Source organism: Falco punctatus (assembly GCF_963210335.1).
Source record: "Falco punctatus genome assembly, chromosome: 3".
Classification (NCBI taxonomy): domain Eukaryota; kingdom Metazoa; phylum Chordata; class Aves; order Falconiformes; family Falconidae; genus Falco; species Falco punctatus.
Window position 1 is genome coordinate 49118768 of NC_137582.1, and position 27137 is coordinate 49145904.

The 27137-nt window shown below is 36.0% G+C and overlaps 1 protein-coding gene across 8 annotated transcripts in view; it reads left to right on the forward strand.

Annotated features, from left to right (window-relative positions):
- Positions 1-27137, forward strand: part of ST18 (ST18 C2H2C-type zinc finger transcription factor) — a 218361-nt gene that overhangs the window by 125779 nt on the left and 65445 nt on the right. For 6 of the 8 annotated variants that reach the window (XR_013927240.1, XM_080381467.1, XM_080381466.1 and 3 more), the window contains 3 exons: positions 16868-16974; positions 23570-23624; positions 25528-25558. Coding sequence is in view for 7 of the 8 variants with exons in the window: in XM_080381467.1 (XP_080237593.1) it covers positions 16868-16974; positions 23570-23624; positions 25528-25558 (193 nt within the window). In the remaining variant the exon portion in view is untranslated. Of the gene's footprint in view, positions 1-16867; positions 16975-19830; positions 22220-22317; positions 23625-25527; positions 25559-27137 lie in introns of those variants that run through there. The other 2 variants (XM_080381469.1, XM_080381470.1) reach the window with 2 other exon arrangements.

The following is a 27137-nucleotide window of genomic DNA, read 5'->3' on the forward strand; positions in this document are numbered from 1 at the left end:
AAAAATTCACATTTAAATGTTTGAATAAAATAAATGTTAAAATACAGTAGGTAAGCAGCTACAGTATCCGAAATGGAGACTTTTTTAAAAATTTACTTACTACTGTTCTCAGATCTTTTCTTCCTTGTTATATCAGAAGAGTATAAGATGTTTCCATCCTGTCTTCAAATAACATTTTTATGATGCAGTCCAGTGATTTTTATGATGGCTTAGAGGGCCTATTTTTAATTTTGTTTAATTTTTCTACTGTGTGATTTTCTCCTACTTTGGGCAGAAGTTTGACAGAATCTAACACACACAATCTAGATCTTGTTACAGAAGTAAGTTTGAAAGTAAGGATAGTGGTCACAGAAATCCAAGGCTGTGATTTTTGTATCAATCTATTTACTTTTATGTAATTCAATTTCTTGTGATTAGAACAACCCCAAACAAACCACAAACATTTAATTAACTTCCCACATTTTGGGAAAATACATTTTCTTCCCTAACAATGTGGTTAACTCAGCCTCCATACAAGGTATGGAAAGTCACCAAAACCTGAACAGAAAGAATGACCATTGCAGTACAAATGAAGAGATTGAGTACACATGACATTTTCATTGTATCTCTAACATTTTATAAAATTAAACACCATTTTGAAGTATGGGTCTGATGGGAATCATCCTATATATAAGCATTCGACATTTAGTGAACAAAGTGCAACTGAACACATAAATCACTCTGAATAACATTGACACTTGGTCATAAGAAACATATATTTAAGGCTCAAGTGTATGTTCAAGCTACTTTATGGAAAGCCTTCCCATTTTTGTGAGAAACAGTGCTGTCTACAAAAAGGGTTAAAGAAAATGCATTCTGTTGCATCTGCTTACTAAATCCCTTACTTTAGTAGAAATTCAAATTTTGTAAAGATTATTCGTTTTATTGATGCATATAATTATAATCACAAGCCATCTGCTGATTTGGCAGGCATGGTTAAAATTCTCTAACTCTCATAACCTTTCAAGTACAGTGCCCTTGGGACTCTATTTCACTTTTATATTTTGGAAAACATGTAGGGACAAACAAGAGAGGTCATCTGCCGAAAGTCAGACCTGTAAAACATTAAAAGAATAAAGATCATGATGACTGCTCTTGTTTTAATAATAAAGAAAGTATTTTTGATTTTATTTCTGACTTCGGGAAAGATTACACTGGTTTCCATCACACACTTTGGGAATTTGAATTTTTTCTGGGGATTAAAGCTCTCTCCTAGCACTCCTGGGATCTGGGTTCCAAGTCTAAACTAAAAGAACAAATATTGTTCAGTTTGGTTGTCACAGGTGAATTAAACATATTTGACCTTGGCCTCAATTTTTCTTTTTACACAATTCCCATTACATTTCTATTTGAAATGTTTAACAAACACAATTCTCCTTTTTTAAATATTTTTTTTTTAACTTGGTCATACTGAGTTTCACAGGGAGACACCTATCACAAATTTAGCTTTTTCCCATGAAGCTCAAAAGAGCATTTATTTAGAGGGCTATGTACAAAAAGACATAAAACGAGTGGCTAACTTTCTTTGCCCTAGTCATTAGAAATGCGTGACTTTATTTATATTAGCCTACCATTGCTGGTGATTAACCACAATTACAAATCTTTGGGCTTTTAGCTTATGAGAAGTCTTGTTCTCCATTTTCTTGTGTCCTTCATCATGCTTAGCCAAACTCTTTTCTACTTGACAATTCTTTCTCTGTTTTTAGTCTCTTTTGTTATGTTACATGTGGTGTTACTCGGCTACTTCTAGCAGAAAACATCCACAAGGGGAAAAAAAATTAGGAGATGCTCTCTCTGTCATAATACAAAAATGATCGCATTTCACTGAGTTGTAGGATAATGTCAGTGCTCTGGGTTAGGACAAAGGGTGTTTTAGAGGGAAAATATGTGAAGGTGGAAAACCTTGGTGAAGAATTGGGTAGTCCAGTGACTTCCTGATATTAGCAGAAGCCAAAGACAATTAACCCTCAACAGAACTGTCTTGCTTAATGCTGTATTGACATGTATCTTGCAGGAACAAAAGATGCGACTCTCTCTTCTGTTTAATTAGTATATCTGAAGGCCTGTATGCAACATGCATGCTGCTTTACTTCTTTTGGAAGTTTGATTCTCACCCCACACCCTCATTATAACAAGCAGGAGGGAAATGCACATGTTTGAAAGTGTCTTCACAGCTGAAACTAGGGAAACAGGCCGAGAGTAGCTCTGGTTTATTTCACAACCAATTAAGTATGACATCTGTTGAAACTCAGGAAATAAGTCTCCCTTCCCCCTGTTCATATACTAACTTAAGCTGCCAGTCTTTTGTTTGGATATGGTGAATTTGACTCATAAGACTTTTTTTCTTTGGAGTAAATATACAATATGAAAAAAATAAAACATAAAGGTGTTTTTTATTAAAAAAACAACCAACTAGGTTTCACTGAGTGCATGTAAAAAGCCCTACCTGACACTCACAAATCAAGTAAATAATTGTGTCAACAGTTCTTTGCTTAAACACTCTCCTTACATGCTGAAAAAAGGGCATGTTTGTGACGGGCAATGTAGGCACAATAACATTTTCTTTTTCTTTTTAAGAATCTGGCACTTGTTGGATCCCAAAGGCCAGCAAAATTTACTAGAGGGAATTTGAATTTTAATTTCTTTAATGTTAGGATTGAAAATTTGGGACAGAACAGAAGACACCAAAATGAATAGGGCATGTGGCATTATGTATGGTTAAAACAAACAAACAAAAAAATAATTAAATGCAGAGCCACTGTCACTGGTGTCATCAGGTTTCTCAAGTAGACAATAGTTCATAGTAGACCAAGTAAGAAACACAGATAAGCTTAAGTAGCAAACTTAGACTTAAGAAAAGTACCGTATGCAGTATCAGATAATTGTTCAAGCTGAGAGACACTTCCCATTTATCCAACACTAATCCATGTGATGCATTTATTTACTAGGAAAACTTTTATTCCTTCATAAAATTTTGTTCAATTCAAATGTTAAGAAGATGGTATTTCAGTCCATACCAGCTCCTAGAGTTCAGTTTCCCTCTGTTGTGCTTAGAACTTTATTGTCTTCATTCTTCTATACCTAAATAAAGAAATACTTACCCTACCATGCTGAGCTTTTTCTTTCTCTGCCTCTTGACCCTGGATTCTCCTGTGTCTCCAAAGCCACACTGCTCATATCAAAGCTGTGGTGAACTCTCCTTTTCTTTAATTTTTACCATCCGCTGATGCTCCCTTTTATTTGTTCATCAGCTTCATTTTGTTTGCCAGTTCTTTCCTACAAGGACTGGCACTGCCTTCATTCCTGGAGGATGGCTCCCTACTCTATTTCTCTTGCTTTTTCATCCCTATTTTAAAATATAGCTCAGAGCCACACAGTGTACATGTTATTTAAGCTGTAAGATGCTGCTCAGTGATTGCCATAGGTTCATTTGTTAGGAATCCTCTGGTGAAATGTCAGTGTGCACAGTGGAAGTGTCTAGTCCTGAGCCAGTCATCCAGATTCCCTTTAGAGTCAGTGGAAATAAAGAGACATTTCTTGGATGCCATTGATCTCACCCTGAAGTAGATGTACCAAAAAAATAAGATGTATCACACATCTACACAGTGGCAGAAATGCCTGCAGGTTGCCTACAGACTACCCAGAGACTATGGGAAGCCAGCAGTTACTACCTCAGAAATATGTATCTGCATTTCAGGCACATAAAGTTAGGGAGGTGAATTGTGTCCTTCCTGTCCAGCCTACAAACTGGACTTGATTTCTTCTTATATTTTGTCTCCACATAAACTTACTATTTCTCACAATTTCATACAGGATGGGGATACGAATAATGTGGTATACCTTAGACCAGAACTTTCCTCTTATAGATACAGGGCATTGATGAAATTCAGTGTGTGCTCAGATATTAATGGAGAGCAGAATAGCAAACCTGAATATTGCTGTGCAGCTCAGAGGACCAAATTTACCCCTGAAATGCGATATTTACAAAGGGAAGGGGGCAATTCCCTGCTTGGTTCTTAGGACTCATATTTCCTTTCAGGAAAAGATTTTTTTTCTTAAAGCTAATTCTTAAAAAAATAAGAAGAAATAAGCTGTAAAGATGAACAATACAATTCATTTCAAAATTCAGTAAGGATTTCTACATTAAGCCAGCTGCATTTTTTAAACACTGCTGATAGAAGCTTTTCCAGATTCAGCTCCACGTTCTCCTGTTGGTCACTACTTGGACTTTGTAGACAGTTTTAGGGGTGCCTCTGTGATTTCTCTCGCTCTTCAGACTTCCAGGACTCTGTTTCTCAAGCTGTGAGGTAATAGAAGGATAGATTAGGTGATGGTTTTGAGCTTTTTCTGTGGGTGATTATAGTGATTTGATGTTCTTCATGCTATCATAAAAACTACAAGCAAGTTTTCTGTTCAAAATTTCAGTTGCTGTACATACTTTGTATAGACATCAAACATTTTTTCCACGTTTGAAGAGATTCAATGCCACAAATTTTTATTTTTAGAACATTATTTATCATACCAATAGCTTTAGCATATAAGTGTGCAGGGTTTTTTAAAAAAAACTTCATCCTTTACATCTCTAGGGACAGGTTCTCAAAGATTCTCAAGACTGAGTCAAAGTGCTTAAATTGTAGTTCTAAGCAGGCAACCCAGAATTCCTTCAGGGATCAGAGCTGGATGGAGCTCAGCTAAGCTATGCTAACCCTTATGTAGTGGATGGTCCCTATGGAATAGCATATACCTTAATCTGTACCATGGGAGGCACAGGTTGGCCTTGGAAGCAGGGAGCCACAGCTAGGTCTCTGACAGTCCTTTACCTTTTCATACCCTTTCCCTAGAGGGAGGACAGTCACAGTAGTAAACTCTTAAGATTATGCTCAGCTTGATCTAATTTTATAACAATGAGTTTTACAAAGGGTTAGTAACTATGTGTCCCCAGTAGCAGTTGCACACATCAGACTTAAAGTCAATGAAAACCATGCCTAAATTGTGGGCATGCAAAGTTAATTATGGAATAAATTGACACCAGTTCAATAAACATAACCCTTTAGACTAATTTAACATTTATCCTTAAAAGCCTAACCTGCTCACATACAACATTCTGAGTTTTCTTCCCCACAATCAACATTTTAGTGGCTATTATTAAACAGTGTCTTCTCAAATATCCCTAACTCACTTTGGATAGTGTGTAAGAATAAATAGCTTTAGCCCCGAATGCTTTGGGCCCATTATTAATATAGCAACATTAGTAATACCACTCATTTTTATTGTTATTAATGTATATAATGTGCTACTATTTTGTGATCATAGGAAATAACACTGTAATATTGAAGAAGTGCAAGTTGCTTTCAATCAATGATTGCCAGTTTTCAAACAGCAAGTTCAGCATTGTGAACACCCTTCAGGTCATACAGCTTGCTTCCCTATTTATTTGTGGGATTTGGGTATTTATTTGTTAGCTGCATGATTATCCCTGTCTTTTAAATTTAAAAGTTGCAGGGCTATATTGATGATATTTTAAAAGTAAAGAAGTCAAGTTTTTAAGTAGGGACAGTATAGAAGATATGATTTTGGGCCCTAAATTTTTCAGAGATACTTTCTGGTATGCCTCCTCCCTCCTGAACCTCCAAGAGGGATCCCCACAGTAGAACTATCATCAACCCAATAGGCTCTTTGGAGAAGCTGTCTTGTAGTATACCAGTTGCTTCAGCATGCAGCATGAAGTCTACTTCTAACAGAGAGCTAGTAAGCCTTGCTACTGACAGAATTCAAGTTAATCAGACTGCATCTCAGGAATGGGTGAGACTCAGTCCCAAGGGTTAGGTTTTTGTATTCACCAAATGGAGAGGACCTGTTCCTGGTTTTTCTGCCTGTGGATGAAGAAGGTGTAATGTTCCTTTTGAGAACTCAAGAAAAGGCAAGCCAGTAACATGTGAAGACCTCTGAGGAGATGGAGAATGGCTCTGTTATCCCTAAAGTAAGATTAAATTTGAATGAGATACTGCATTGGAAGAATGCATAATCTCTTGAGCAGAAGGAGAATCTGAGGCAAAATGGGCATTACATACTAAGTTTTCCCTGGCCTGACCTGAGTGATCAGAGGTTTATGTGAATGATTAAGCTCAGTTAATGCACCTTTAGGAAATTAACTTTCACACAAAATTCCAAAACCAAGCAGGAGAATCGATTCTAACAGAGCAATAAATACATATCTGCCTTCTAAAAGACCATAACCACACTGGTCGCGTTTTCTCATTGCTCAGAGTGTCCCAGGTTGTCAATACAGTTTACAGAACTTAAAGCCCCTATGAGAAAGAGGTGGTGCGTTACAGCAGTGTTCAAAGGAAAGTATACTACTCATTTCTCAAATGACTATTCAAGTAATCCCGTGGAATCCCATGGTACTTCTGCCTTGGCATTTCAAAAGCAAATTTATCATAATTTGAGCTGCCAGTCCTACAAGATTAAGCTGGACCTGGAAAGCTTAAGTTTCTTCTTCCGTCATTATATTCAGATGACTATATTCCTGCTTTAGATTTGTCAATTAACCATTATCTCATGTAACACCCAGCAAGACATTCAGCCTCAAATAGTATCTTCATAAATGGGCCAGTTGCAGACACATTGAGTGCAGAATTATGTAAGGAGTTGAGCTCAATCTCACATAGCGTGTACTGTGTGGTGTCCCTTTGGTGTATGGTGAAAATTTACTTTCCCTGCTAACACCTGTGGATCTTATCCCAAGGAAATCTGCTAAAATCAGGGCAACCTCCATATCGTCAGTTTTAGCATAGAATCGTGTTTTGAAGAGAGTGCCAGCTTAGAGTTCTGCCTTGGTTATATGAAAAACAAACATTTCCTGGTTGCTGACCCAAACAGGACTTGACCTTTGGAAGCTCTGTCACAATGCCCATCTTTAGCCAGAGTCTTTGTAGCCTCCCATGAGAAAGCTGGAGTAACCACTAGTGACTAATTGTAGGTGCCCACTGCTGCCACAGCAGAACCCATGCCCTAATTTTCTTCCCAATAAAAGGAAGCTAGGTATGATTCCCCTCCCTGTTATTAAAGTTAGCCTTTCTAAATATCCCTCAAGTTTTATACATTCCTTAAGGAGGACACATTAAAGTGATGCATGAGGATCACTAGATCTTATATGGCTATAAAGAATACATCCTGTTCACCTCAGCTAGAAAATGATGTGTTCTATTTGCTTGCTGTTGAATCACCTTCTAGAATTATGTAAAAACATTAGCAGGTTACTGAAAGCCTTATATCATTGTCTCATTAGATTTTGCCATAAAAATAATAAAAACTCTTTCCTTAAGTGCATTATTTTTTGCACTATTATCTATCCTGTTGCTTAAAACAGTATTTTATAAAGTTTTCTAGTTCACAGACCAGCAAGACATAAACATCCTCACCCAACAATCGTGTAAGACAAGCTAGATAGCTACACAGATCTAATCTTCCTTATATAAACTATTATGCAATATTACAAAAAAAAAGAATTTTTATTACTTTTCATGTCCTTAGTTTTCTAGTCTTGTCCATTAATTTATTAACCTTGAGAACATGGTGTTTACCTGAAAAATACAATTGTTTCCATGAAAAGAGGCATGGAAATGGAAGGAGTTTTATGTATTCTTTTTTTAAACTGCTTTGCAAATTCTTTGCACAACAAACCTCGCCAATCTGTAAACAGGGCTCTAGCTACTGTGTTTGTCCACAGCAAGAGCTACAGATGAACACAGTGTAGTTGTGTGATGACAGGAACAGCTGACTCATTAGTAGAGAGCAGTGAAAGGTAATTAACCCTGGGAAAAGTACAGCTGCCATGCGAGCTGTTCCTTTCTGTAGGATCTGATTAGAAATTAGTGTTAAACCACTGATTCTTTAAAAAAATGTCATTGATAATTCACTTTCTCTCTCAGGTGTGGCCCCTAAAAGGGGCCTAGGATAGAACTAGTGTACAAAAGGTCTTCTATTTAAAAAGGTCTTTTCTGAGAGATGTACACACCTGTTTGGCTGCTTCTGGACTTTTGTTAACCATGAATATTGTCCCAGCTTTGAATGTTTTGAGGACACCCTCCAAGTCCATGGACAGTGCAGAGAATGCATTGTCAAAATGATTTAAGGTAGAACTTTGTTGGTTGCCAAAATGGCACCTTTAGTGAGGCTGATTATTTAAAAGTCACAGCTACTACTTCTTGTACCAGGACATAGTTCTGATGCAACACGACATAGACCTCTTCAAAAGAAAACAAAAATCTGTCTCCTGGGGTAGGTTGACACAGCATATGAAAGAAAGAATTACACCCTGAGCATGAAAGCTGCCCCCTAGCCCACCCCTTTCCCTGCACGCATCTTGGTATTCGAGGTGCCAACAGAAGAGGCAGAACCCATGATTTAATCTGACATCCAAACAACAAGCCAGCCTATTACATATATAACCAGACACCTGATACAGGCCTACTTATCAAGAGTGACATAATGATCAACTAAAATAGTATAATTTCATTACTATGCTACTTTAATTTCTAAACTGTTGTTTATTATTTACAACTGTCATATCCAAAATAGTTAGTCATCTTACTTTGTAAGATCTTCTGGCCAGGACTGTATCTTTATATACCTGTGTGCTTAATATAAAGTGCATGTGAGTGCTTTCACATGCAAATAACATGCATTATTAAAGTCCATGACAGCGTTCTGGTTGTTTTCAAAGGATCCAGGCTTACACTAGGGACTCTGAAGGGTAACTGTGTTTAAAGTGATAAAGTTTGTAAGCCATCTCTCCATAGGATCACATTTTTCATCTTGCTCAAGTCAAATTTGCTGCAATAGGATGAATAATGTATTAGTATTATTTTACCAATATAAAGTAATATTACAAAGATATGTTTCTGTAGTGTTATTTTTAACTCAGTAACATTGAGAACAAAAACATTCAAAGCAAAATGGTTAAAGATATTTCCTAGGAGAATGATTCTCTTTATAGGAAAACAAGTGAAACAGATTTTTAAATAAAGACTTGACATTGCAAGAGGACAGATATCTCTGGATTGCCTAATGTTAGGAGAGATGAGAAATGTATTTAAAATTATTTTGCCATTCACCATGCATTAGTTAGTCCCCATTTTTCTCAGAATTGTCCTTTTTTATTTGTTCTTTTGTTTGTTTTGTTTTTGTTGGGTTTTTTTAAGTAAAAAAGCTTGAAAAGAAAGAGAAAACTTTTTCTTGGAAATCCCAAGTAACAGCATATGCTTGAGGTATCAGGTTGAGTTTCAGAGGAAGTGAAAGCATGAGCAGGCTATTAAATAGAACACATGAGGGTGAAAATAATATTCATTACCTTAAAGCATGGTTAGAAATGCACAAAAGCACTTCACAGCACTCTACATCGTTGTCTGCATTTAGCTGAAAGGTGAAGAGACTTGCTGAAGGTCACAGAATAGATCAGTGGCAGAGGCAGGAAGAGAGTTCCAGAATCCCTTTTTTCCGAATTATTAGCTCAATCACAGTGCCTTCTGTTTGTGTCTATCACAGAAGACAGGTGTCATTTTAGGAAATAACCTTTGCCCCACTCTGGAATCATAAAAAGCTCTGAAAAGAGAATTTAAACCACCATCCCTGGTGCCACTGGCCTCTTAATGTACTTTGAACAGACTGAAGAATCTTTCCCTTGCTCCTCACACCTGACAAACATTTGCTGAGAGAAATGAGAAATGTTTTCAGATAAGAAGTCTGTCCCAGTGAATATTTAACATGCATATTTTGGTATCTGACAATCATTAGCCTTTTTTTTTTTTTTTTTTTTTTTTTTTTTTTTTTTTTTTTTTGGCATATTCTTTACTACTTTGATTTGCAGGTGGTATTTTTGTTCTTGGTTTGGTTTTCCTGTGCTCTTCAGCATCTTCAGGATCTTCAGGGCAGTGTAGTGCAAGCAAGCCCTATTATCTTTAGCAGTTAGGGTCATTACAAGTCTTTTAGATGGTGGCAGACTGTACTTCACATGGCACTCTTGAAGTTAATGAACATATGTGATTTGCATGTTGAGGGAAGGCACACTTCTTCCCTTTGTGTGACTTTCCCTTTCTTGGGACATGTCTGTCATGCTTAATGAAGACAGCTTGCTGTTCAGAAAGGGGAGGGTGAATGCACAGGATAGCAGAATAGTAGTTGTATTTCTTTTTATAAAAATAGTTTATATTTTTAGGTTCATTGTTCCTTTTGACTCCATGTCTGAGAATGTTCAATGACCTAATTAGCCATGGGTTTGGTCCAGCATAAGAATTGTGATGTCCTAATCTGGGCTATTAAATCAGTCCCAAAAAATTTGGCTGGAACAGTCAAAAATCACAGGGAAGGAATTTAGTAAAGCCTGTAAGTATTGGAGAAGTGACCACTTTTACTGAACCTAATCAGCTCCAGCACTTCTGTAGGCATCCCATGCAACCATAATAGCACCCCCATAAAACTGCCCTTCAAACCCCTTGGCTCCTGACTAGCTTGCTGGAAACCATGTATGGTACAAGGACTGTAACACTGGTGGATAAACAGCAGGTGTGTAGCAATAACAGAGCCAGACCAGAACCTTCCTGATGCTGAAAAAAGTTGTAACAGAGTACTTAGAATGACACGGTTTTGCTGCTCTTACTTATACTGTGCTCAGACGTCTCCCACCGGCCTCAGTCCTGCAACTACTAAGCACCTCTTCGATGAGCATAACATGGTCATCTTTTGCTGAAGCCAGTAGCAATCCCTTCGCCACCCCCCAGTACCTGACAACAGAGATGGCTCCATGCAGGAAAAGTCATCCAGGCTGAAAAAAAGAGTAAACATGTTTTAAAAGAAAACAAACCCTGTGTTCCAGAGTCAATGATGCATGCTCTTTGAACTTTTCTTTTAAAATTGCTCTGAAATCATAAGGTTGTTATGGTGTGGTTTTACTCAAAATAATGCATATCATTGTAACACAAGCCTTGAAGTTAAGTGGCTACTTTAATGAAACATAGTTACCATAGTTACAGCAGAAGAACAGAGAATAACTTTTATGCCTTTTGAAGCTATGAATTAGTTTAAAAAAGGAAAAGGAATAAACAAGCATGCAGAAGTTTATTATTCAGTGTTTCATGCCTGACCAACTCTAAAAAAGAAAAACTCTCCCTAGACTAAGGCATTAACATTTTCCAGCTGAAATCTGTAATTGCCTATCAACAAACAAAATTACATTTCAACTCCTCAGTATGTTTGTTTCCATGTTTTTTCCTGTCTTTTTTCTTTCCTGAAGAAACAGATTTTTCCAAAGTTCTGCTTTCAGCATTTTGTTAATAACTGACATTTTACAGCACCTTGGTTGCCAAAAAAATAATGCCCTAAAGGCAATAATACATTGCTAAACACAACTCATGAAATCTACGGTCTAGCTCTATTACTCATTATAAACACTATCTTAAGGCTGATGAGAGGGAAATGAGAATTTGTCATAGTGAAGATGTCTTCTAAGACCAGCTTTGTTGTTTTTCAGTTTAGCATTGAGATGTGTTCTATTCCTGAAGTGCTAATGGAGGTCACTGCTGTTGCTCTCCTTTACTGTGTCAAAGCAAAGGAGTTCCTACATAGTTGACTATTGAGAAACAAAATGATGTTCTTTCCAGTGTATCACCTTCAGCTTATGAGCCTCTAGAGCAGCAGTGATTAACAGGACTTTTACAAAGTTTCTGTGTAGTTACAAGGACAGCTTCAATCTTCTGTCATTTTTTTGCATTAGCTATGATTATGCTTTTACCACCAAAATGCATTTATTTTAAAGGTAACAATACAGACTCAGAGAATAGCTTATGTTTCATCTATATTTATCAGCACTCACTGTACATTTGTGTCTTCATTACCAGGAAATATTAAGGGACATTGTGCCATCTATTCCTGTTTACAGTTTATTATGCAGAGATAGGAAACACTTAGCATGTAAAATGAATGTAGAAATTATTCCTGGATAGAAACACGGACATTTCCCACTCGTTGGCTCTTTCTCCTCCATCACCGGATCAGAGTGTAATTGTCAGTAATCAGGCCTGCTTGCTGCTGATAAAACCACTCTGAATGCTAGCAGCCTTCTTTGTGTGATGACTCAATTATTCCAGAAGTGCCTCATCAAATCTGCCCCATCAGCTGGGCTAATAAATAAGGAGAAGAAACTAGCCCCCCAAAGCAAATTATAAATCCATTTGCATTAACCATTTCGCTGGTCCATGATCTAGGCAGAAATAAGCATGGCAGATTGTGTTAAGCTTATTTGAATATGTTTATAATGTTTACAGCATGCAACCTTTTTTTTTTTTTTTTTTTTTTTTTTTTTTCCACAAGGTGTTGGAATTATTGGTCATGAATAGCATCTAAATGCAGTTATGTTAATTACAGCAAAGCCTCAGGCATCTTTGAGGGATAGTTTGTTGCTTAAATCAGGTGAAAGTTAAACCCTTCTGCTGGGCGAAATATGATCTTGCACATGGCATTGGTATTACTGCCCTGTTTAAAACAGAGGACGAGTGCAAGGGATGTGTTTTTACAGGTACTGGAAGGACTACTACCTGTGCTACCAGACTGTCTTGCACTAGTAACGTGACCTCCTGTTCATTTCAGGGTAGAACTAGGTGAGGTAAAATTTAGTTTAATAGCTGGGAAACAAAATACAGTAGTTGGAGCAGCAATAATTCTGTTTCGTGTGTACTCTGCACTTAATAGTAATAAGTGTGAAGAGGAGTACTCTGCCCAAGGGAAATTCCTTTCTGAAGCTCGAATTATATAAAAATGGTGTTTCCAAGTAGACTCCTTCAGATTTCCAAGACTACCCATGTGTACTGCACTGAGGGTGTTAAAGTGAAGCATAAGGACAAATGAAATGAATTTGTTCAGTCATGTACTGAAATTACACATGTGGTTAAGGATCTCACTGAGGTGACACCTAACTTTGTGCAGAACAGTGTGTAAAGTTACATACTTCAGCCTGTGCAGGTTAAAGATCTGACTGCAGTCAAGAGCTCAATATATCTTCATTTGTTTATAATGGCATCCTTTGCTTTCACATATTATTTTTTCCTCAAATACAAAATATGTTGCATTATTTTATCTTGAAAAAGAGAAATCACTTTCACTGTAGAAACATGAAAAATATTCAGGGATCATAATGGTGACCACATTGGATTTTGTTTCCTTAGCTATTACTTCCATTTTGAGTTAACAAATCACAAACTGCTGTGATTTTTCATTTTCATATTTGCAGTATATCAACTAGTGATGTGCTAAATGAGAGAAAATAGAATTCATCTGTTGGAAATTATATCCATTATGCTCAAAAAAGGTGTTAGAATCTTTTACAGATGTAGTACAGCTTTGTGTACTGCAATTCTGACTGAGAAAACAACCTCAGATGTCTGGTGAGATAATTCCTGACTGTACAATGTGTCTTTTCTGCTTATTAAGTCCTCAGGAACTCTCTAGTAATTTGACCTGAATGAGTGGACTTCTACCCATAGACAATGGGTCAACAAGAACAGTTGCTTGAAGGGGATTGTCACACACATCTGATGTTGAGGATCAGGGCCCAAATAGTGATTCACATCAGGATCCTGGTATGACTCATGGATCTCAGTAGGATGGCACTTCAGAGTCAGTAGAAAATCATGTTGCACTGGAAATGGCTATAAACCAAAGGATGGATTGCAAAGGTTCCAGGTGACTTCACTGAACCATTACACTGACAAATCAGGCAACTCATTTATTCCATCTTTGTGGGTTTGTAAAGTTTATTATTCTGGTTGAATTAAGGTGCTGGGGAAGTTTTTCTTTGCAGGCAGGCAAATTTCACCTTCAGGATTAAAAAAAAATCTGTTCAGACATGTAGGGAGTTGAAGTGCATGCATATTTTGCTGTCTGTAAATCCTTTTGAACTCTTCACTAAACCAGACAAATAAGTTAATGCAAGTTTTGAATACATGGGGCCAAATGAAGACAGATGTGGACTTCACAAGAGTGATACCATCAAAGAACCTTTGTTGACAAATAAGTAAATTAGTTCTACCTGATTACAATCAACAAAAACCTTATCATCAAAGCCATCAATAACATAGATGTTCTTATGGGCTCTTGAGGCTGAGATTTTAATTTTTGCAGTTGGCACTGCAGACTTCTATCTGCACTTCTAACAATGCCTCAAAATCTGGCATTGAATTTATAATTCATAAAATTATATAAATTTATAATTCATAAAATATACTAAAATAAAGCGTTTCTCAGTAACTTATTGTGTAAGATCTTGATGTTACTGTGAAATCAGCACTAACTCTTGTTTGCTTCTTGAAGTATCAGATCCCAGCACTTATATTTGAAATGTATGTTGTTGCTTGGAGTGTGGACAGGGGGTGACACATAATTTATATTCCATTAGGGGTATGCCACATCCCATGACACAGCATAATCCTACACACACTACACACCCTGTTTATAGCATGACAGATGCATGACATTGTATTAGACTTTTTATGAAACACGTATCTTCAAATGTGGGTACTCACCCACGAATCAGTTGTACGGCAGCCAGCAACCTGTTAAGTGAAAAAATAGAAAACAGCACATTTAAACTTACTAACTAGTAACTTCTGTTGCCGTTACTCACAGAAGAGGGGTTCATATTTTGTGCTTTATATGAAGTCTTGCTTTTGTCCTGCTATAGCACTGTCTGCTTTACAAAGCTATCTGATGATGTCACGTGCAGGGCAGATGGGAGTAAAATAGCAAATACACTGTTGCATGTAGTTTTCCAGCACAATTTTAAAACCTGCCCCTCAGCCCCTACCCAGCCCAGACTCCTTCTCTTAAAAGAAGGATTTTCAATGTATTAGCTTGTTATGTAAAGTTAAATGTGAAAAGTTTTGTATATTTTCCTGTCCTTTGTGCACTTTTCCAAGTGGATCTCAGCTGTGCTGTCTTAACTCTCGGTCCCTTAGGATGAGAGAGACAGCAGATGGGGTTAGGGCAGAGGGCTGATGCTTCTGACAGCAAACGGCCTGGTTGTTGAGTGGAAGCTGTGAGCGTCAGGAAGCTCCTTTTCCCCAGAGAACCAACTAACCACTGAAGAAAGTTGAAAATGAGCCCTTTGAGAAACGCTATTAAAAGTAGTAAAAAATTGCAATTGTGCAGATGATGTGCTGCTGTGTGGTTATTCGGATGCTAATGAGTTTGACATTAGGGAACTCAAAGGGTTTACAGCTACTCCCTTATGTGATTCAGTTCTTTATTGGCAAGCTTTGAGAAAATAAATGAAAAATATATTGCTAATAAATACATAACATGATAGGATTTTAGACAAAAAGCTGCTAAGTTTTAGGCTTTAAAAAGAGCTTTGTTCACTATTGTAGCTATTCTTAGAGATCTTTTGTTTTAGGTTAGTATTTTTGAACAAAGAGGAAGAGACAGGTAGAAAGCTTTAAGACTCCTTTTGGGTTTTTTTTCATGGATATTGAAATAGAATAATGGGGAAAGAGGCCTTTGAGGATAAACAAAATCTTTTTCCAGCAACATATTGGCTAGAAAACAACTTTAAAAATCTTTTCAATATCGGACTGTTTTGTTCTGGGTTTTCTCCCTTCTTTATCATCTTGCATCTGTTGTCTGTTTTGCTGTTTGATAGAAGTGTATTTATTTTAATCAAAAGTTATTGATGGGATGCAACTAATATTCTCTCTATTGGGACGGAAGCAGAAATTAGTCACTCAATAAACTCAAGCTTTCAGGAGAATCTGTTTAGAATGAGCCTTTCCAGTTGCTGAAATGTAACATTACACATTTTCCTGACAAAACTTCATCAGATATCATTAAATGAACACTTAAAGCTTCACCTTCAAGTTCCAAAAGTTTGTCTGAAAACTTTTTTATAATCAGAATATATGGAATGAATTGATCTATTTTACTAAATACACTGGATACTATTTGAAAAGGACCTCTGAAATTGCAAGTGATTGTAAAATTTTTATATTTAGGTCACTAGTGGCAGGAGTGATGCTGAAATAAAGCCTGCCCATAATAACTGCTTATGGCCAGATTTCCCCAGTTGCAAGTGCCTACAGCTTTAAATGTCCGAAGGGTTTGGGTATTCATTATTTCTGAATACATGTCCCTTAGTATTGTACACTCAGATCTAAACTTCTGCAGCTCTTCCATTGCTGTTACTATTGATTCAGCAGGAGTTTCCTCACAGAAAGGAAGAAAAATTGAGCATGGAGAAATGTCAAGGATGTCCTTCAGTTTGCTTATGGTGAGAACATTATCAGTTTGCCAAACTTTAAACTTTGATATTCAAAATCAGAAAAAAATAAAACGATGCGATTTTCTGCTATTATTAAAATATTTTAGAATGCTTCTCATTTATTTCACATCTTGTACTGAACCATCCTATTCAGTCAAAGGGGTTCTGATGCACTAAAAAACATTTGGCTAAGGATTTCTACATAGAGAAACTATGGATTTTTGTCTGTGCAAGAAGAAAAACTTTTCTTAGAGTAGGTCTATTTTATAAGTCATCAGAAAGGGCGTTAACAATATAAAGGAAGTACAACAAAAGAAAAACTGCTATTCTTTCTGCCTTTAAGAAGCATCATTGATACCTTTATACCACATCTTTGAAAAACCGCACAAGAAAACAACACACCTGGATTATTTGCCCATTTGATTTAAAGAATGTCCTGTTTCATCTATGCTTTATTTAGTATAGCTGTTGCTTTTTTTTCTTTTGTTGTTTTGTTTTTTGTTTTTGTTTATTTTTTTCCAGAGAATGAATTTCAGGATTATCTGTTAAATCAGGCAAGGCATCCTGGGCTGAGTGACGAATTTGGTCCTTTGGAATCTGCACATATTTTCACCTGGAAACACACAAAGGTGGGATAATTTCTTTACAAAAATGAATTTGAGTCAAAATATATCTATCTATTAGTACTAGAATACTATGTGGTTACATGTGTAGTGTCTCGTGCGCAAAGACTTTTTCTCTCATAGCACCTGCTGTTTTAAGAACAGCAGTCTTCAACAGTCAGGTATAACAATACTGAACAATTGAAAAATATATAAATCTTTGTAAATACCTAGAAATTTTAGTTTTTAAATTTTAGAGCTCCAGTCTGTTAGCATTACATACAGACAGGAACACAATTATTTTTAAATCTATATGACTCCAGGAGTGAGAATGCATTTCATAATGAGCTGCTTAAATTTAACCTCTGAAGGATATCTTACTTGTGATTTTTTTTAATGCCTATTGAGATTTTTTAAACTAGGTATCAGGTGGGATTAAATTTTTTGTGTATTTGTAAAAGATATCAAGGTGTCAAATATTTTTTTTTTCTTTTTGAATATTGACACTTTCTTTTTTCTAAAAAATTTATTTAGTACATCATAGCCCAGAAAATAGTGATAAGACACTGAACATCAAAAATAGAAATCCAGGAAAAAAAGCTTCAAGAAAGTAGAATTACACATCAGCTTGTGTTGAGCTGCATTTCAGTGTGGTAGACTATATAATTTTTCTCTAAATTTAAAAAGCTAGCAGTTGCCCCTTAATTTCATAAAGCTGTGACTCTGCCCTCTAAAGCCTTGGTAAAGAAGACTAATAGAAATACTTGGCACATGTTGGTTACCTAAGGGAATAATAGAACTATTTGCTGTAGTCGTTTGGCAAAAGGACATAAACATATGGCTTTGGTTTATATTCAGCACTGCCAGTTGTGCAAAGTTGCATGGATGAAGTATACAACAGCAGTGACAACTCAGAAATCAGAAGTGAGAATCAAAATAAATCATCCTCATTACAAAGCTATTCAAGCCTGCCTCTGATTTAAGGTTTATTTTGTAGCTGCATATTTTCAAGTAGTGACCTCAATGTAAAAAAAATACATTTCTCAAAAATATGTATGCCATTTGACCACACTATAAAATGCAAAATTGTTGATGATTTATACGTGTTATAAACATGCTTTAAAGTTTGTATTCAATAAATGTACTTACTTATTTTAGTTCATGAGAAATTAATACATCTGAACCAATGATCTCCATGTTATTCAAGTTTCTCCTAGAGAAATCAGGAATAACATTGTGTAAACTAAAGCAAAAGTTTCAAAAATAAAGATGACTTCTTGGTTAACAATAATAAAAATCACAAAAGAACGCATATTTTTATTAAAAATCTTTAAAAACATCTATTTTGTAAATATTTATTCTCCTTTCTGACAATTAACATGTTATTAAAAAAAAAAAAAAAGAGCAAGAAACTTTAACCACAGTACAAGCAATGTTCCTAAAAATTTTGACTTTAGAGTTTGAACTTTTTTACTGCCAGTAATCAGAATATATAAGCTTTATCTAGAAGTTGCTGTATGTGTACTTTGGATTTCCTTCTTGCACCATACTTCTCACCGTCAGTCTGCCATTAATGCTTCGTATTAAAAAAAGCTGTCGTGGATTGACAGAAAGATGCAGTCAGCACACATATACACAGAGAGAGCCAAACAGTGCTCCATGCTTCTGGCCAGGCTACAGGAAATCTTGCTTTAAAGTATCTTTTTCTTCATGATTATTCTCTTCTTATTTGTTAGATTCTTATACAAGTTATTGAAAAACATTAAAATATGAGTACCAAAGCACTGAAAACCTTGGTCTGAGGGTATTTTTTGTTGTAGGGAGAGGCACACGTAGTGTCGTAGTGTCATATCACCTTGGGACACAGCACAGCACAGACAGGTTTGCAGTGCTTAGCGGTTTCTGACTTCAACTTTCAAGTTTGTGACTTGTGTTTAAGACTTGAGGGTGGATTTGTGTTGTTGTAGTTTTTTTCTGGCTAAGTTCCTTAGGCTAGTGACAGATGTGGCTATTGCCTCTATACAAATCTCAGTAGTTTTCAAATTAAAAATAGTAGAAAAAAGTGATTCTTTTTTTCAGAACTCTCAAGATCACTTAAGGTTTGTCCTGAAGAAATTGTTTGTCAAATTTCATTTTGAAAATCAGGTGTAACTTTTAGTTGGAAAATCACAAATATCAACTTTTATAGTCCTTACCTCTGGATAAACCAATGATTTCTTTTCCTCTAACTAGTTACACAAAAGGAAACCGAATGCTGCTCCAGCAGTGTGAAACCCACTCAAGGAAAGTCTTGCTTGTACAAAGATTACAATAGAAATTAGAAAGTGCATAGCTCTTACAATAGCTCTTTCTAGGAGGTGTATTTCACTTCTACCTATGTCAGCAGCACTAGCTTCCCCAAGTCATAGTTTATTTGACAGTAATATGCTGTCAAACTATCTTACCAAGGTAGCAGTATCAATTTTGTTTCTGAAATCCAGAATTTAAAATGTGCAAGTAAACTGAAATGGTTGCTATTATTATTATTGTTATTATTATCACTTAGTGCACATGCCCTATTTTCAGCTGTTCGTCATATTCTTGGATCCCATTATAATATCAGTACATGCACATGTGCACAGATAGACTCCAGGCACACAAAAACCCAAACTCAGAGCCAAATCCTGATTCTCTCACTCAGGGAAGTATTTCCAGGTGCTGCTCTTGAGTCTGCTGACTGCAGTGGGATCGTACAAACAGAAGAAATAACATTTGATTTCTGCAGCTAGGAACTATGAAATACTTTGCTCAGAAAGTATGATTGCTGCTATTCCACCAATAAATTCATCTGGAGCTACATGAATACTCTGAAGCAGTCACAGAGAAAGTTACTCCTGTTTTGTGGTAGAGTTGGTACTCCAGTCAGTTTTCTGGGATCTAGTTATTGACTTACCCTTAAGTCTCAACCAAGACTGAAGGAAAGGTGGAGGGAAGATCAAACTGAAATTCACAAAGTCAGAGAGAAAGTATTCATAAACTTAGAGAGATTTGTTGGAACATGCTTTCAAAAAATTATTCAACATTGACATTCTCAGATTTCCAAATCACAGAAACAGGGCATATCTGAAGCAATTCTAAAGCAAACTTTTATTTCTTAGCCTGCTTGCCTAATGATTTGGGATTGCATAGATGCTACCTCTCTGTCACTGTGTTTCCGACTGTCTATCTTCCATTAATTCCTTTTGAGTCCATTAGCTATTTTCAACTAATTTAGAAAGGGAAATGTTTAGATGGGTTCTAAACCCATCAAATCACATAATCTAGGTATAAGACACAATAATAAAGCGGAATTAATTGCACTATTTACTTGGGGGTTTTTGTGAAGCTTGCCCTTAAAAAATATGGGACTATAACTCCCAGTAATATTTTCCTGGCAAGCATTTAGATATTATCCTAATGGTCCTGATGACTAAAAACATCAGTAGTGTGAGGATTTTGTGCAGATATAACCATTCTCTTTATCCCTTGTGGCTTCTTGTCTCAAGATGACGTATGTACTGGGAGAGAGGGCTGACCATCCCCAGCTTTGAGATCATGAAGCACCTTCCAGAATCCATCCAGTCTTTACAGTATACAGCAGTAAAAAGATATGTCTCTCAAATTGAAACCCTGAAAACAATTCTCTCTAAAAACTTTGGATGGAATTTCTCACTTACAGTTTAATGTTTTTATTGTTCCACTGGTGATTTAAAAGTTTGAATACTCCTTGTTGATCATCTGTGACTGTAATTTCATGTAAAACAATCACTAGATTAAAATCAGAAGGCAGAAACTTTGTTCACTTTTTTTTCAGTATCAGTCTGCCTCTGAAAGGACTATCAAACCCTGAAGATATTACATTTAAATTTTGAGCAAAACATGTCCTTTTGCTGACACACTTAAAAGATTTTACAGTTTTTTTCAGTTACTTTTGTATAATCTTCAAGTTACTGCATGGGACATTTTGTAAGTTAAGGTGTTTTCTGTGCAACACAGACTTGATCGGTACTTTAATATGTTGTAAGCACCAGGCTAAATAGTCCTATAAATTTTAGGGTTTAGTTGATTAAACATCTCTCATAGTTTCAAATTATTACAAGGAAAGAAAATCAATAGAAAAATCAGCTGAATTGATTTTATTGTTGGTTTTCACTCATTGTGCAGTTTTGAAATACTCATCACAATGCAATGTGCTATTTACACCAAAGTAACTGCTGTTCAGTAGAAGCAGTGGACACTTTTTGTTTCATAATTAAAAGAGCAGCACTGTGATTGGTGTGGTATTTATTATGAAATGATGACAAAGGAGTACCAGTGGTTTTAATAGTTTTAGCTTACAGGAGATGTTGTTAATTTTGTCTGTGGAGTTGCAGGTGAAATAATGCACAGTGGATAAATAGTCTATATTGGTTTAACTGAACATAATATATAGTGTGTTCTGGAGTTGTTTGTCTCAATAGACTATAGTAATCAAAAGTAATGAACCTATTATGTGCAGGACCTTGGAGAGCATAGAATGGCAGTAAAAGTGTGGCACATAAAAGGTTTATTAAAGGAAATTAAAGTCCATCATTGCCACACCTGCTCCCCTATTATAAGTCTATGGCAGGTCAGCGCCTTCAATCACAACTCAGCATCAGAGAACAGAGCCATGTTTCCCATTACCATTGCAGTCACATTGCAAAAGCTCATTCTCCAGGTTTTAAGGATAGTAACAAGTAAAGGCTGCCATCAGCCCCACTACGTAAACACAAGCCACTTATGTTCCTTCCCTGTTAATAATCAACATCAGATGTAAATTTAAACAGAGAAAAGATATACTGTCTGGCTTTGAGGTGCATTTCGATCAATTTATATTTTCATTTCAGATATCACTAACCTGGGTTCTAGAATTAGACTTCTTCAAGTACACAAATACCCTTTTCAAATGCTTGAGTTCTTTCCTGCAAATAGGTATTTTGATTCCAGTAGTTGTATACAAAGTGTAACCATATATAATAACAAACAGAAAAAAAAAAAAACACAAAACAACCCATAGGAAATTAGAAAAATGTTTTTTCTGCCCTAGAAAGGCTGACTTTACTCTTTTTGTTTCTCAGGTCAATTTTGTCATATTCTGCAATGTTCTTTCAGATAAGACCTTCAAAACATCTGAGTTATCTGAGTCACATACAGCTAAAAATAAAGCATCCTCAGATCTTCAAACTCTATAAATGGAAAAAGGCACAAACAGAGCTTCTTGCATCTTCCCTCGGTAGGGCAAATCAGTTCTGCTGATGCTCAGAAAGGAAGAGTGAAATAATAGACAGGATCTTTGGTTGACATTGTTTTCTACCTTGCAACCTTTTGCAGGGAAAGATGCCAGGCATAGGCAACTTCTGGTATCCACAGAATGCATCTACCTATTGCCCAACACAGTTATATAAATCAGGTGCTGGTGTCTGCATTTGTTCCTGCATATTGATCTGCAGAAGCACATCAGAGTTGCTTCATCTACAGTATGTTTGACCATCACCATTTTACAAACAGGGAAATGGAGATTCAAAGCAAAGATAGATAGTAAGATACTACTAAAGACTGAAGAAGAATTCCAGAGTTCCTGATATTTTGCCTAGACAAAAATTCCCCATACAGAAATCTTCCTTATGTAAAAATTGAGTTACTTTTAGAAAGAAAAGGAGTTTGCCTTCCTGGACACGGTCAAAATTATGCTGTTGCACAATCTGCTGTGTGTCACTGCAGCTCTCCACACCAGAACATGAAATCTTAATTCCTTTGAATTTCAGGGGTTTGTAATAAAATCCATGGATTGAAAACCTGCCCCTACAATTATGGGTCTGGGCCAGATCCAAGACCAGAAGGTGCATATTTCCAGTGCTGGTTTAGATGTAGCCAAAAGTGTCATGAAAACAGCTGATCTTGAAAGGTTTCTCATATTTCAGTTAGAAATCTTATTGCAACAGCTGAGTTTTTTAGGGCTCGGATATTTTGGCTATTTGGTTGGGGTTTTTTTAATGTGAAATGCAATCCTGGACACTACATTCTCCCAAACACTCATACAAATCTGTCTCTTTGGCCAAAACTTCTGCAAGAAGTAATTAAGTGGTGAAATGTTTCAAAGCTATACATCTATTCAAGCAAGAGGGTTTCAGGTTTTAAGGGTGAAGTCTTCAGAAATGCAGGTTCCAATGCAGCTATTAAGATATGCTTCACTTACAACAGTAATGCAAGTTGCCTGTAGGCACCGTAGCTTTCTGGGACTTTTTTCTTCCAGGAGGTGGATGCTGAAAGCAACACTCATACAGCATTGCTGGTTCTAACCTTATGCTTTCAGCTAACACCTGTAGACCTTGTCATTAAACCTTACAGAGTCAGTCATAACCATCACTTTATTAAACAAATCTGTATCATTAAAGGTATCTCCTAGGTATTTACTAGATATTCACAGATGGCTTTTTATCTCTTTGACAAGATTAATAAGGCATGATTATTCTTCTTTCTATTACTGTCTAGGCTTTGGAAATGTGAAAAAAAAAGCATTGGAGACTTTTTTTTTCCTCAATGGCAAAAGGAATGAATTAAAGACTTTGTGTTAATATTACAGATGGACGCAGATGGGGAAAATAAAAAGCTGCGCACACGCTCAAAAGGAACCAAGGGTGAGTTAGCAAGCACGTTCCACGACCCTGTGCCTAGCACACCATGAAATATGATAGTTCCTGTGCACAGTCCTTTAATGTGCAGTAAGAGAGTGTGCAGCTTCCTTAGGGCTGCTTTTTTAATCAAGGCAGGACACAGACTGTTGGCATTAAAAGGCAAGATATTATTAGCTATGGTTTAAAGAAAAACAGAAAAAAATCTACTGTATGCTATTTTCTTTGAGCTATTTCTCAAAGAAAATCAAGGTTATGCTTTTTATTATGCAAACAAAGATTTTCCATAGAGAGTATAGATAGATAATAATGAATGGATGCTTTCAAAATAATGCACAAAACTTTGTCTCAGCCAACTGAATGTTTTTGTCTATTGCCATTAATTATCTGTAAATCAGTTGTGTAAATGTTCCAGAAGTAAATTTGATCAAAAGCTGCAGGTGTATGTGGCAGAGGAGAATCCTGTGCTAAGTACTGGTGCTTGTGTTTCATTTTGCAAAGTTATGATATAGTTGTATTTATCAGCTATTCCTCTCTTTTTGTAAGGAACAGATGGAAATGCAGTACTGAGAGATAAACAGGCCCTTAATGATCTCAACATCTGGAAACATGATTGACTAGCAATACAGCCCTTCCAGGAAAATAACTTTTTATTTTCATTCATAACACTTTTTGTGACTTTTGATAATGAGTGAAAGATGAAGATACTTAGAAATAAATGTCAAAGTTTTGCCTGCCTTGGTGAACAATTTTGCTTGACTATTTTCAGAGGTGAAAGCACCCTTCTCTTGCTCTGATTTTAATGTGAATCATGCACTCTCAGGATTGTGTAAAAAAGACTAATCTGATTCACTGTCACAACTCAGTAGTTTTGGATTGTTAATATCATGCCTTCAGCTTCAAGCTGTGGTCAGAATTAAAGTGTAGTTTGGATTAGTTATCTAGTTTAAAATTACTAAAGTGGTGAAAAGTACTAGACTTCAGTTAGGAAAAGACAGAGGAAGGGGGTGGAAGTACCACAAACTACCTGCAGACAAGGGGATAAATACAGACAAGCTGTTCTAAAAAATGTAAGAATTTTCATATCAAAATTTTGATGCATCCTTCAGTAATGTTCTCTGAAATTAATGTAAAATTCATATATATTTCAAAAGTACCAGAACAGAGGGCTTAAACAAAGTTATTGAATAGGGAAGTTACTCTCATCATTAAATTCATTTAGATTTTAAAATGTTTAATTAAATAACAAATTATTAAAGTCATTCTCAGCATTAAAGCATGTCTTCTCTGTTGGTCAGGACTGTGAATTAAAGCAGTCTGGCTGGCTTTGCAGACTTTAATTGTATTTAATGAGGGATTCATACCCTTTTCACTCAAAAAACTAGTAACACACTTTTAAAACTAATGGATGTACTTCATATTTTTTTATACACATGCACACACATCTACAGGAATAAATCTATTAGGAACTTTTTCATAGAAGTGGAAACAAAAAAAGTTGCCAGTGCAATATGAGCAATCCTTATAACCACCTGTTGGATTTGTCAGTATGCTGTATACCCTTGTGTGAGTAGGTATTTGTAAACACCAGCCTTCAGCGTTCCCAAACTGAGTTAAAATTCAGAAAAAGCAGAGATTTGTCATACTACTTTCAATAAAAACAAATGCCTTCTCTTTTAGTCTTGTTTTTACTTATTATTTTTCCTTATGAAACCATACTTCAGGCTTTATGCATAATAACTGTGGGAATTGTATGTTCAGTTAACATTTGCCACTAGTTTAGCATGAAAATAATTGCCTGTGTTTTGATAGCCACTCCTCTGTCATCACAGATAGGCAGGTGCAAGATTGCCGAAAGAACAAGTCTGGAAGTGTAAATTAATCAAATCTTTCCTGCTTTTGTTAACAGTTCAAGTGGACTCTATAGCTCAAGAGCTCAGGTAAGAACTCATGTTGTTTATTTTTCCAGTTTTATATTCTCATTATATTGATAAATTCATACCAATGGTACTGCTACAAAATAGAGAATCCAGCAAATGATGCATTATGTAGACATTTAGCATAGATCTGACAAAGGGTACTTGATGCAGATTCACTTTTTAAATATACCAAAAATAAAAGCAAAATGTTAGCAATAATTATGCAAGCATAATCAAAAGTAATGCAAAGTAGGCAGGATTCTGGTACACTGTCTTTATCTTCAGCCTGTGTCAGGGCACGCAACAAAAGAGTATAGTTTCTGATCAGCCTTCAGTCTTCTTTTTTCTGTAGTAAGTATAGTATTTCAGCATCTGAACATTCTAAGAGTTATTAACATTTGTAAGTTTTTGTTAGATGGCTTTTATGAAACTGATAGTCTCTGTAAACTACTGTAAATTCTAAATGCACTAATGGCTCATTCTACCTCAAGTACTTGCTAAAAATTTCATATTTTATTGAAGAAGCAGAGAGTACTTTTCAAATTTGCATTAAGCATGGCAGTCCATTCAAAACCATAGACTGTACAAGAACATTTCAGATCACTAATAATCTAACAAAATGTTAACATTACTACTTTAATCTTACTAATTTGTGTACCAGCTTCTAATAACTAGTCCAAGAGCTTAGAACAAACTCTGGGAAGACCAGAATATTATTCAGTACCAAATGTTCAAAAAAGGACATGTACCATAGATTCAAGTTTTCTCTGGGACAAGTTCACTCTTCATGTCCCCCAAGAGAAATATTTACAGGTAGCTGCAGATTCCCAGAGTTATTAATCAAAATTACAATGGGTTACAGCTTCAATATAAATACTGAAAACACGTTTGCAAAAGCTCTTAAGAGTTTTTCTTACATTAACTTATTTTTTCTGTGCTCTTCATCACATGCTACTTGAGCTGCTTTCTTAACCACAGCAGGCATCTGAAGTATGTGCTTGTGTGTTCATCCATCTAGGGAACAGAAACATCATGTGATTTATTTTATCAATCAAAATGCCACTCTCTTTTAAGATAGGACATGAAATATTTACAGGAAGTTATTTTCAGCGAAGACATACAATATTTTAAGGTTTTGCTTTATAATAAAACTGAGGAAATTACAAGCTTCTTATAGATATTCCATGAACAGAAGTGGAGGCTAACTTTTCAGATAAATTATTCATGATGATTCACTCATTCAGCTCTACTGTGAATCTCACTTTTCTGTATGGCTTCAGATTCCTGAGATTTGGTGCTTCTCCTTTTTCCTCTGTGCATCCCTAATTTATGCACCAGAAGGATGCATTAATCCGAAGAGGCAGTCATCCAAAAATGAGGATGGTCCATGTGTTCCTAAGAGAAAATGTTTGAAAAATAGAGGATATGTAAGTTTCTGTAACATCAGGGAAGCTGTAATTTATGCATTATCAATTACTATAGCTTTTCCCAAGGAATTTTGCGTTTCTATGTGAAATACACACTATCTGAGGAACTGTTGTGTAACGGATTACTGTCTCTGTCAGAGGTGTGGACTACCTCCATAAGGAAATATACATTG